This window comes from Odontesthes bonariensis, chromosome 23 (assembly GCF_027942865.1).
Source record: "Odontesthes bonariensis isolate fOdoBon6 chromosome 23, fOdoBon6.hap1, whole genome shotgun sequence".
Lineage (NCBI taxonomy): Eukaryota > Metazoa > Chordata > Actinopteri > Atheriniformes > Atherinopsidae > Odontesthes > Odontesthes bonariensis.
Window position 1 is genome coordinate 14231878 of NC_134528.1, and position 12139 is coordinate 14244016.

Genomic DNA, 12139 nt, shown 5'->3' on the forward strand with positions numbered 1-12139 from the left:
AACTCCATTTGGATTCATGCATCTCTCATGAGAAGCTTAACAGACTGTGACCTTTCACTGCTTCATAATGGGAAGGAAACGACAAGACCCCGGTGCCATAAAACGGCTCAGAGTAGGTGCCAACAGTGGTTCTGCAATTAACCTGTCTTAAAACAAACAAGAGGGTTTTTGCTTTAACAACAGGCACATACTTGAGAGGTTTGATTTCTATGGTGTACAGCTCAAAGGCTCACCAGGGTTTGGGTTTAAATCGGTCATTAACTTGCTCATTTCGGCACAGCTGTGCTTCTATCTACAAGCAAAGTACAAGCTCACTTAATTTGATCAAAAACCCCAGAAACTCAAGTATGAACCAGCATCAAATGTCTCAAAAGCCCCCGCCGGGTCTCCTTGCAGACAAAGCATATTTGTTTTAATGCCGATCATTAAGAGTGGAAAGAAAAGGTAAAAACAGAAAGTGACAGAAAGATTTTAAACGTCCCTTTTTAGTATATAAAAGCACATCCTCCTGAAAGTTCAGTCACATAGTTTGAACACAAAAGCTCCACTCTTTCTCCTTAACTGTCCTCTTTCCTCTAAGTGGTACCAGACGTAGGCATTTCTTCATTTAGCCCATTCAAATGGAGGCAAGTTGCCATTCTTTATTTATTTAACAAAACGAGCGGTAAAAGCCAAACATTAGGTCATGGAATATTTTCACCCAGAGACATAAGTCACTGCCTTCAATGAGACATCAAAACCAGTTTGAGAATTTGCCTGCAAAATAGGAGCTGGTGAAGAACTTTTTCGAAGTCAAGTGGTGCTGTGGGATTTTTCTGTTATTCGAATAAAGCTTTCAATAGTGTGGTGCACATGCGTTTCCAATTAAGAGCTCAGAGCCAACAAACCAGGCTGGGCCCCATTCACCCTTTCCACGATTGACCAAGTCTGAGGAAATGTTAAACAGGCATCATAACCATGACAGAGGCAGCAGATTTTTCAAAAGCCTTTACTCTCTAAACAATAATTAAGACATCACAGTGAATTGATGATGTAGACTCCAAAAATTGCACACAATCTAAATAAAGAAAAGAGTACATAATTAATCATAACTTTTTGTGACACATTTACAGCTAAGGCACTTAGACAAAGCAATTTGTCCATTTGGTGAATGGGTAAAAAGCCTGCTTACAATGCACAGAAATACAATATGTCAATGGTGTTGATTTGTGGGGAACCTAATGAGAGCGCACGGTTTACATGAGGCAGTCAGAGTAGGATCTACTTCCCTTCACGGCAGCAATAACTCCCTATGAGCCTGTCTCAGCTCAGACTTCAATCTCTGGGCCCTTAGGAGCTGTTGGAGGACTTTGATGTTCCGTCTAAATGAATTGACTGTGCTTTCTTGATACAGCCCTGCAGTCAAATGACTCCCACCACCAATTCTGCCACGTGAAAAAACACCAGTGTTTGGGAGTACCAAATTTTGGATCATGTGTTCAGCCACATTTTCTTTTACCCTTCAAACTTTGTAAATAACTGTAAAAAAAAAAGAAAAGAGAAAAAAGCTGATTGTTGTTTCCTGTCGTGCCCTATCTGAGCAGAAGCCCTTTGATGTGTGAGGCTGTATGCAAGCAGCAACTGGGCTGGTTTTTGTTACCTTACAGCCCTGCAACATCCAGTAAGTAAGCCTTTATGCTGGATGCCCCTTCAGGGCACGGTGTTTGTGAGAGCTTGGGCAAAGGCAACAACCTCCAACCCACTTCTATCATCACACATTTTCAAAAGAATCAGAGTCAGAGAGCTTTGCATACATGCCTGCAAGTTCACTGACTTGATTCAAACGTGATCCACAGCTTATTCAGGAGCACTTGTGCACAGCTAGGGAAGTACAAATGCATTGATGACTCTACTTTGAGACCTGTAGTTTGACAAAATGTGTGATTTGAATATGGATAAGTGCATGAAAATCGAGAAGGGAACGATTGAACTGACTGTAACACACTGATGAATAGCAAACACTGCAAGAATCAAAGAGTAGGGCAAAGACGGTGGTTAGAGGGAAACAGTACTTATTCATCTAAGCTTCTTCTTGGTCAATTCTCATTTGACCAAATCCAATTACCATCGATTCTGCATCTTCCTAAAGCCAAGGTTTACGTTTTCCTTGATAGTGCAGAAATCTTAACTTGGAAGAAGCGGCAGTATTTAACCTATTACAGCCTCGGATGAAGTGGCTGGGTTTTTGGAGGAAAGTACGAGTTCTACTGACGAAGACATTGATCTTCCCACACCCTGGGTTTTTCCCAGCATGTGTAGCGATTCCTGTGTAAAGCCTCTGAACACTCCTCTCCCTCCTCCAGCGGCGATGGTGCTCCTGAGCAAACCTGCCTGGATCGAGCATCTCATTTAGTCACTGGGCCCCTTTGATGTGGATTCAGTGCTGCAGTGCATATCATTCGTGTTTGAAGGTTCAGCTTCCACAATACAACAGGGTTTGAAGTTTCACATATTGCAGGTGCTACAATGTGATAATCTGGGAGCCAGTTATGCATTATACATGTTTCATAAAAGAACACCATCAACTGAAAATGAAATGTGGAAAAGTCAGTGCTTCAAGGTATATATTGACAGAAGCAGTTTCTGAGACTTCGGGGTGTGAGACGAAAACACTCTTGTTATCTTGAGCATTTCAGAATCTGCTCAACATCTTTCCTCAGAAGGGGGTAAATATCCAAATAAACAGGGTAAAATAACATTTGACTAGGGCCTGCTATGCCATTATGAGACTAATTTAGTTAACTGAATGCTCCTCGCAGGGCAAAGAGGCCATGACAGCTCCTTCTCCAGCGAGGGCTAGCAATAAAAATTCTTTCTCGATCCGATTTCACATGGGAGTTGATTTGCAGCTTGAGGCAATTCAACCAGTGTCGTCCTAAATTAAACATGAAAAATCATTGTCAACTTCTATGTCTTCACTGAAGACCAAACTGATTATATGCTTTGTAACTCCTGCTCGAGCTTTGACAAGAGAGTAGGAAAAAGTCTCCTGTTGGAAATTCAACGGTTATATTTCTAAGCCTGTAACTGTCTCGAGAAGAAACGCATTGTTTAAAGCTTCACAGAATTTGAAAAATGAGGAGATGTTGCCCAGAGAATAAAACAAAGTTGACAGTTAATGTCTGTGAGTGACTCAGTTTTATGCAAACGCTTCTGATCTTGATAATTAAAGAGTGTTTGTATGAAGATGCACAGCTCTGCATCTCTTTTAAAATGATGTTTACTGTCTCTGAAGCATAGAGATGGTGGCAGCCTGAGGGCCCGTTTGCTTTACTTTTCCCTCACTCCATGTCTATCTTTTGCCAAAAGCACACAAACGCAAACGAGCAAACTTAAGTATATACAAAGACAATACACACTTAGAAACAAAACCATGCGTGCGCGCGCGCACACACACACACACACACACACACACACACACACACACACACAAAAAGAGACTTGCTGCTTTCATAAACATCAGCCTCTCAATTAGCTTCTGCACTCATTTCTCCTTCCTGGAAGACAGTTATTTTACAGCTGGATGCGTATTCTTTGTTTATTCCAAGCAGACCGAAGCCTTATCAGCAGCTAATCACTGCATGTCAAATCCAGAGACGTGCTGTAGTCACTTAAGAAAAAAAATGACTCATTGAATAATCTTTTAGAGTTCAGATTGTCATTTTAGATTTGGACAATCACCAATTTCTTTCAGATGCTCAGATCTGTCTAACAGCCAGGGAGACAGATCAGCATTTGTTTGATATAATTTGTTGTGACATGTTAATTGCATCTACTTGTAATTCTCACTAATTGATGCTTGATATGTCTCATGAAATTAGGCCAACTAGATAACACTGTAAATATTATTAATCCTCCCCGCCTTTCTTTTCCGTGGCAGGTCTGATGAATTCACAGCAGCTAAAATTGTAATGTGTCAATGTGCTATACAGCTATACTCTGTATTCCCAGGGCTGCCATGCCGATAAATCTAAGGTTACAAGCATACCACTGTATATTCAAAACACATTCAGGCACAGTGCAGAGAGCCGGATTAGACTAACCTGAGCAATTTTCACTGAGTTCTGGGTAGAACCACCTGCATGGTATTCAACTTTGTTCCTCTTGACAATTTCTTCAAACCTGAAATACAAAAAAGTTCAAGAGTTGCCAGTCAAGTTGCATTTCACATTCATATCTGTCCAGAGTAATTTTTTATAGACAAGGACTTCAGGGAACCTAACAAAAGGAATGCAGTGCAATAATGTTTCTTTGGCTTTATACTCCAAAGTTGAGGACATAACAGCCAAAAACACCTAAAACATAGTTGTTTATGCAAAGAAGCTGCACATTCTAAAATATGAATCGTTCAAACACATCTCCATTAAAATAGCAGAGGAGCATGTATGTACTGTTACCAAAATTAAAAGGAGGATGTCTAATATTAGTGTCACCAATTCTGTGTCACTAATTCCTCGTCTACTCATGAGGTATGGCATGAGCAAAAGCCAGAAAAGTGTTTTTCCTAAGCGTATGATGTCACGGTGAAGTTGACGGTCTATAAAATGTCATTGTTTGATAAACTTAATAAACAGTCTTGCAGTAGATGTAATTAAGGGATATTGCATCCATGAGAAGGGGATGGATATAAGCACAACAAATTAGTCAATACAGACTCCAATGGTGAGGGATGTACAGGTATAAATGAGATGCAGCTGTGACCACCGCGGGGGTGTGAAAACGAGACAGAACTCAGATGCACTAAAGACGCACAAAGGATTAAGAAGCTGATGAACTTCACTAGATGAATCCAGAGGCCTATTAAACCTTTAGATCCCCTATTTTGTATCCCAATAAAGAGATAATTTTCTCCCCTCAATACAATATGCGGGTGGGGGGGGGGGGTAGAAAAAAAGGACCCATGAAACTCCATGAGATACAATACTGTTACATGTTTGCTGCTAACATTCTAAACTTATCATACCAAATGCGTTTAGGCTTTCCAACATACCAGATATTTGATGAGGTCACCTAACTCTACGACACCCGTCAACACTACAGAGCTTTATTTTAGGACCCACATATTTTCTGTTTTAGTTCAGCGACAGCTCTTTCGTCAACCTTGTATCCAGCCACTGTAGCTAGAAAGCAGCTTTCAGCGAAAGAAAGAAAAACCCTGCACCCACACAGACCAACTTTTTTTCCAAGCACTAATGTCACACATACAAATGCAGCGAGTAGCGATTGAGCAAAGCGGAGCATTCCGCATCTACAAAGCCCAACATTTCTGCGATGACCTGATGAGAACCATACAAAGCATATTTTTGTATTCTTCTGGTGTGTTTCTTGAGTTGCGACTTTGCAACATTAGTCCAAACTCTACAAAACCATCTCTCTTCATGGATTAGTAAAGTCGAATAAGGCTAAGAGGAGAACAATCACAGAACATGCAAAGCACCAACTGATGGAAAATGTTACTCCATATTTGCCTGTTAGCACTCAAGCTAAAATGCTACTGTAATTTTATTGCATCATAGGTCAAACTTGTATTTGTACTCCAAATTAAACTTTCTACATTTTCTTTATCACTTTCAAATCTTAACCACTTTTCTTAAATTTAGACAACTATTTTGTCTGTTCGGTTGAATGTTGCCGTTAGCTGTCCTGTGCCACACTGACGGACCATCTGCCAACGGTAACAAAATTGCCTCTCTCCAACAGAAAACATCAATGTATTCGTTAGAATCCCGCCTCCTGCTTTGGTACTTGCAGCAATACTTAGTTTTCTATAAAGCTGGCCAAATTCACAAATCAAAACAAAGTACTCGAAGTGAGTGACTGAAGCCTAGCTTATAGGATCAAGGGTCTGGTCATAAGATGTATATTGGTGGGTATGTTAAGGATGAGGGTTTCCAAAACTCAACCTTAGTGGAACTTTGTTGTTTGATCTTTGCAAACAGAAAATACATTTAAAAAATAATGTGCATATAGTAGTGTATGAACTTGGACGTGCCTTTCAAGTGTTAACCTTGTAGGCGTATTTTTCTAAAGCATGAATTAAATAAATCCACCCATCAGCTGCACATGCTTCATCCTTTGCTAGAGCAAAAGTGGGGTTAGAGCCAATATCAGTTGACATTAAGAAAGAGACAGGGTACATCCTTGGACAAGTTTATTACAGGAATAATACAGAGAGACCGACAACCATGCATGCTCACCTTTTTTACAATCACCAATAACCTAGTATGCATGTCTTTGGCCACAGTAGAAAGCCAAAGCAAAACTCTCGTAGATACTGGGAAAACAGACTCCACACAGGACCAATTTAAGTCAGAAATAAATAAGAAAAAAGTGACAGAAGTTTTTGCCCTTTTTCAACTGTGACATTCCAGCTGCAAGTTGTTTATATAAACTGCCAAAAAAAAAAATAGTAAATCAAGTAAATGGTGAATTTTTATTTAAAATGGATGCTTGACCACAGATGTAGCCAGAGCTGAAAAGAGGCAGATGGGTTCTTGATGTCAGCTTGATAAAAGCAAAAGAGGAACACATGGTTACAGTTAGCCATACAGTATTAAAGCAGCATGAGCAGAGAGTTATAACTAAAGAACTTCAACTGCTTCCTCAAAGCGGTGTATTAAATAAAAAGGCACTATTCCTCTTTAACATGGAAGAAATGAGCAACTATTTTGCATTTCATAGGCTATGTTTTCAGGGCTATTAGAAAAACAAGTTTTACAATTTCCTTGTGTACAAAAGCCTTATAGCCAGACAAATTCTTTAGCTAGACTACGTCTGATTAAATGTTTGAAGTCTAAAGCGTACAGCAAAGTTTTGAAACAACTGTTAACAGACTAAACACCTTGAGTTACGAACACAGGCAATTCACTGGGGAATGGGGAGCAAACAATTGCAGAGTTTTCAAACATAAACCACAGGAACTCACTTGGGTTCACAGAGAAATACTGAAAGCGGCATTATCCTTTTTGTATTTTCCTATCATACAGCCATTTCAAACATCAATAACTTCGATGCTTAGGCGCAATGCGATGCAAAGCTGGGCTCCGCTGGAAGATAGAAGCTTTATCTAGAAAGCCGGGACATGAATGATGTGTATTCTTCACATAGTTCACAAAAGAAACAAAAAAAAAAAAAAAAAAAAAAACAGCCTCCCAAGGGGTTTAGCTATATAATCTGTCCATCCTGCAAAGGTAATTGACCCAACTGCAGTCAATATGATATGCCATATCATCTCATGATATGCCTGCCTTTTTTTGTTTTCTTTGTATCCTCAGCTGTACATTGAACACTGTCCATTTGTGAGTGTGTTTACATGAAGGGAGAAATCAAACGACATACTACATAGCTCAAGGTGGCCCACACCACTCCCACTGGTGTTGTGTGTAATGACAGAGTGAAAGAAGTTGTGAAATTGCTTGAGTGTAACCCCAAAGGGGTCGAGTTATGTTGTGCTCCAAAGCATTTTTGGATTTAAACAACTTTTTTGGGGCAGCTGCTAACGGGGAGCATGCTTGGATTTCAATGTTTAAAGGAGACAAATCGTGTCCTTTTTTCACAAGCTGACACAGTTTCCAGAGTTCTCAATGAAACGTCTGCGACACGATGCGGTCAATATAACACAGAGACACAGTACAGCCTCTCCTTTTCCTTGCATTAATTTTCATCTCTACTCAAGCTGATCAGTTTAGGGTGAGGAGTGACCCACTTGACCCCCCCACCCCCCCTTCCATTCCTCAGCGTCTGACTCTTCTGAGATCTGTAGTACTTAATAGCCCTTTGAGCATGCCAACATGCTATGAGAGAGCATACTGTAAGTATGCCTGAAAGACCAGACCACACACCATACTGGAAAATACTAGACTGGGAACTCTATTCTCAAATACTTACATTTTTTGTTTGCTAACATCATGAACAGAAAGTTTTTTTTTATAAACAGTACCTAGTAGTAGTAGTACCTTTATAAGTAGTAAAGTAAGAACTACCTTACTTTTATATGTAGCATCTATTGTAGATACTTCCAGACAGGAGTAATCCATATGCAAAGTGCATCATGGCTTACCAACACACGTGAGCCAGAGGAATTCAATACTACAGCACAACCTAGTTTAACTAGGCATGGTCGAATTTTGAGCTGGTGTGAAAGTAACTTTATCTGCTTCAAAGAAAGTCTACATATGTCTCAAGGCAAGGGGTCTACCCAGGGCAGAATATTCCTAATAAAGAAAAAAACTTTCCATGCAAGTGGAAAATATGCAAACCGGGGAGGAGAAAAAAAAAAAAAAAAACCTTCCTGAGACACCTGTTATGACTCCTTGACAAAAGAAGAATTTGAGCACTGTGGGTGTTTATAACATGAAGGCAGCCGAGGGACTCCAGACCCATTTCAAATAGACACACAGCTTCTGAGGATTTGAGCTTGCTTTTTTTTTTTTTCTTCTTCCACACTAGAAGTATTTGCTCCACCTTTCAGAGCAGACAGCGTGGGGCCCTGCTCTTGGACGCCTCTAAAAATCCCATCCGAAAAGGAGCAGCTGCCTCAAGACCTTTACACCCTCGAACATCATGTGATCCCATAGTAGTGACACCGTAAACGGCCCCCATGGCCATTTAGGGATAGAAAATCCCTTTCCATCTACTGCAGTCTAAGCTCACTCTGTGATGGGAGGGAGCAGAGAAAAATAAATTGTTTTGAACAAAATGTCCTAAGCTACTAACCTCAGCTTTTAAAACCTGCTGGTGTTGTTCAGTGAAACAGCAATTCCAGCTATGCACTGCATTCCTCAGTCTGTATTATATATGCTTCACAAGACTACCAGTGACACTCTAGTTAGATATCACTCTGAACTTAAGTGCAGTTTTTCTCTTACATACTACATACCTCCCAATGTGAGATTAATAGGGGTATTTATTCATTCAGCTTAAATCAAATCATATTCAAATGAGATAAATCAAGCTACTGAATACAATGTTTGTATTCAGGGGAAATGAGAGTCCTCCTCGAAAAGCAATACCTCTTCATCTTCATGGCTTAACACATTCAAATTGTTGGGGTAAATCACACAAGTCAAGAACATTGTGTTGTTTACATTCCTGGGAATGGAGCCCCCACCGTTGTTTCCCATCAAGGGAAATGTGAGAGCTTCCAAAGCACCAAAGTGTTCTCTACCATGGGTGAGTCATGAGTTCCTTTTTCACTTCACCAAAAGAAAACAAAAAAAACCAGCCGAGTAGATTATTTACATGAGGCAATAATTCAAGATTTGCTCTTCTAAGTCTTTTACATGGAGGGCAAGGGGAGTCCATTTACCCAATCCCTCTTCATTCGCCTTTGATGTTAGCCTATCTCGATAAGACCGGATGAGTGCCCTAAAATCCCTGTCGAGTGATTTCACAGGAAGAACAAGTCTCTGTTAATCAATGGCTAGATTGGATCTGGATCCTCCGGAGTGGTCCGCCTGAAAGTCCTCCCGAGTGTTTGAGTGCACACCAGGGTAATTTATCGTTAATGATCACTGCAGCACCCACTCTCCTACGTGCCGTTCGTTCTTATTTAATTGCCTCGTTCACGTTTAAACAGCTTACAAATCACAAGGACAGGCAGGGAAACATGATCAAACGGCCCCTATCGCTAATCAGGAGAGGACAAGCAAAGAAGTGAGAGTACTGGGGCTTCTTTACAGCTCTCCTCAGGGGATTAGGAAGGAGGTGGGTTGTAGAGGAACAGTAAATCATCTCTGCTTCAACTATAGCAGGCAGGTACATTTAAACAGGCAGATCCATCTTCTCTATCTGACAGAGGCTGAGAGGGAGCAATGCAGCTAAAAAGCTTTGGTAATCCCAGTTTCAACACAAACATCTGGAGTGGAGACAAGTTCCACCATTGATTAGATCCCCCAATCAGTGCGTGCATCCTACACCAGTCTTCCTTGGTAGTCTGGAGGCAGTACAAGGCCTGATGCACAGTAATTGTTTCCATAGGTCAGGCGGAGGAAAAACAGCTCAGGGACGCGATGAAAGGGAGATGGAAAGGGTGAGGAATATTGTTGTTTTTCCCCCCAATTAAATTGTTTGTCAAACCCTTCACAAAGGGTTACGCAGTTTATCTGTTTAAAATCAATACGCTCGTCTCAGTGTGAAGGCTTGTCCCGACACAAGACAGGCCCATTAATTATTCTGTTCTGTGTGCTATTGCTGGGCTGCTCAAGGTTGAGCCTTATCCTTTCTTATTTCAAATCAATAATTATCTTCTACCATGCTCGCGCTCCCTCTCAGAAATAGATGTGCTTTTCACTCAATGCTTGTAGAGTCTCTCTCTCTGTAGCAACCGGTGAGGAACGCAGAATGAATAGGACATTCTTATCATTGGAACATTAGGGCAGGATGGGGAGAGATGGCAAAGAATGAGGCGCATGAAAGTACTGAGCACAAATGAGTCATGATTCAAACGGCTACTGAGGCCTTGTTCCCCGTCCTCTGACATTCTCTAATAGACTACAGTCAGGGGTGAATATTGATTTGCACAAAAGCATTACGATATTGCTGTCATTCAGGTATCTCAATCCATTTGGGCGAACTCAGCCGAGACAATCCGCCCCGAGTCCCACAGCACAAAAAAAACACCACGACTTCAGCCGCATTACAGAGTGGATGCGCAATTAATGACTGCACAATTACATGGTCATAATGGGTGAGTAATTGCATTAGAATGCAGAAACAAGAAATGTGCATCCCTTTAATAATCGGCCGATCCAGCAGCAGCAACATCCCATTTGTTGGCATTAACTGAGGACTGCTGTTTGTACTTAATTAGGCTGCACTCAAGGATTAGATGGTGGGGGTGAAATCCGGTCATGGCGGATGAGTTCATATTATTTCCCCTAAAATGTCACAGGTTTTTGGCTTCACGCTGCAGAAGGTGGCGTTGTTTGTCACACTGCACTGTGTGGATGTGGGAGAGAGTGTGTGTGACGATATGAAAGAGAGAAAGAGGGACACATTGATGGAGAGGAGTGGGAAGAGGGAGTATGTAAGCATGGATGGGGCTTCTGGCGTTCTCTTGAGGATTGAGATTTGAAGCCGGAGCACAAAGCCTTTGAGACATTCCCCTTATCTTGGAGGTTGATACCAGGATCTCGGTGATTCAGAGCGCACCGTGTGAATAATTCCTCCAACACCCCCTACTGTGGGGACCATATGGCCCAGTGTGAACTTTAAACACGCAGGGAGTGTTTCTGCTCACCAGTCTGGCCTGGCATCTCTACCCCCGCACAGCCTAGGTGTAAAGAAATGATCAGCACAGATACTATATCAACTAACCTACATGTATAAGGGCTGCTGCCATCAGTGGCTTTTCCTGTGTGGCTGCTGGGGGATCAAAGATGACTAAAAATAGCCCTGAGCATGCTTTTCTGAACTGAACATGCTGTATGTACTGGCTAAGACGCCCACATTTTAATTATAAAACGCTCTTTAAAAGGGGGAGTTGGAGGGAGAGGAGGGGAAGAAGAAGAGGAGGAGGGGGAAGCGCCCACATGCACAGAGATGTAGATTATGTTTGTTACACCCCCTTTGACTTGTGATGTTTCCTTCTGGCACCACCTGCTGGAAGCTGCCATCAACAAAAGAGAGGCATCTGCAGTTCCAGTGAGGACAAGCCTTAATTATGATTGCATCAGCCATCTCTCATGATGCAGTGTGCATGCTTGCAGTGTGCAGAGAAATCTCCCTGCACCACAACACGATACTTTAATTCAGAAATAAAAGCAGCAGAAAGCATGTCTTTAATTCGGAATACATGTCTTTAAATAATTGTTTTTGAAAAGTTTTCTTGTGTCATAATTCAAAAGGTCTAGATCCACATTTCTTACAGTCAGGCGCAGCTCTGGTGAGCACGTCAGATTTACGCAAGCGCCCCAAAATGTCAAATTTATGCTTATCAATAAAACATAAAGAGCAGCACGGCTGGCAGCTGAACATGTTTCTGATGTCTCAATTACCGGTTGAGTGCCATTAATCTCTGCTCTCTCTTTGGCTCAGAGGTTGGCTGATGGATGCAAGCCCATGACCTATGTCCTGAGTGGCAGGGAGAGCTGGACATGCT

At 41.4% G+C, this 12139-nt stretch overlaps 1 protein-coding gene across 3 annotated transcripts in view; it reads right to left on the reverse strand.

Moving 5' to 3' along the window:
• Positions 1–12139, reverse strand: part of LOC142373777 (adenosine kinase-like) — a 117656-nt gene that overhangs the window by 97470 nt on the left and 8047 nt on the right. For all 3 annotated transcript variants that reach the window (XM_075457175.1, XM_075457176.1, XM_075457177.1), the window contains one exon: positions 4083–4161. In XM_075457175.1, the coding sequence (XP_075313290.1) occupies positions 4083–4161 (79 nt within the window). The remainder of the gene's footprint in view (positions 1–4082; positions 4162–12139) is intronic.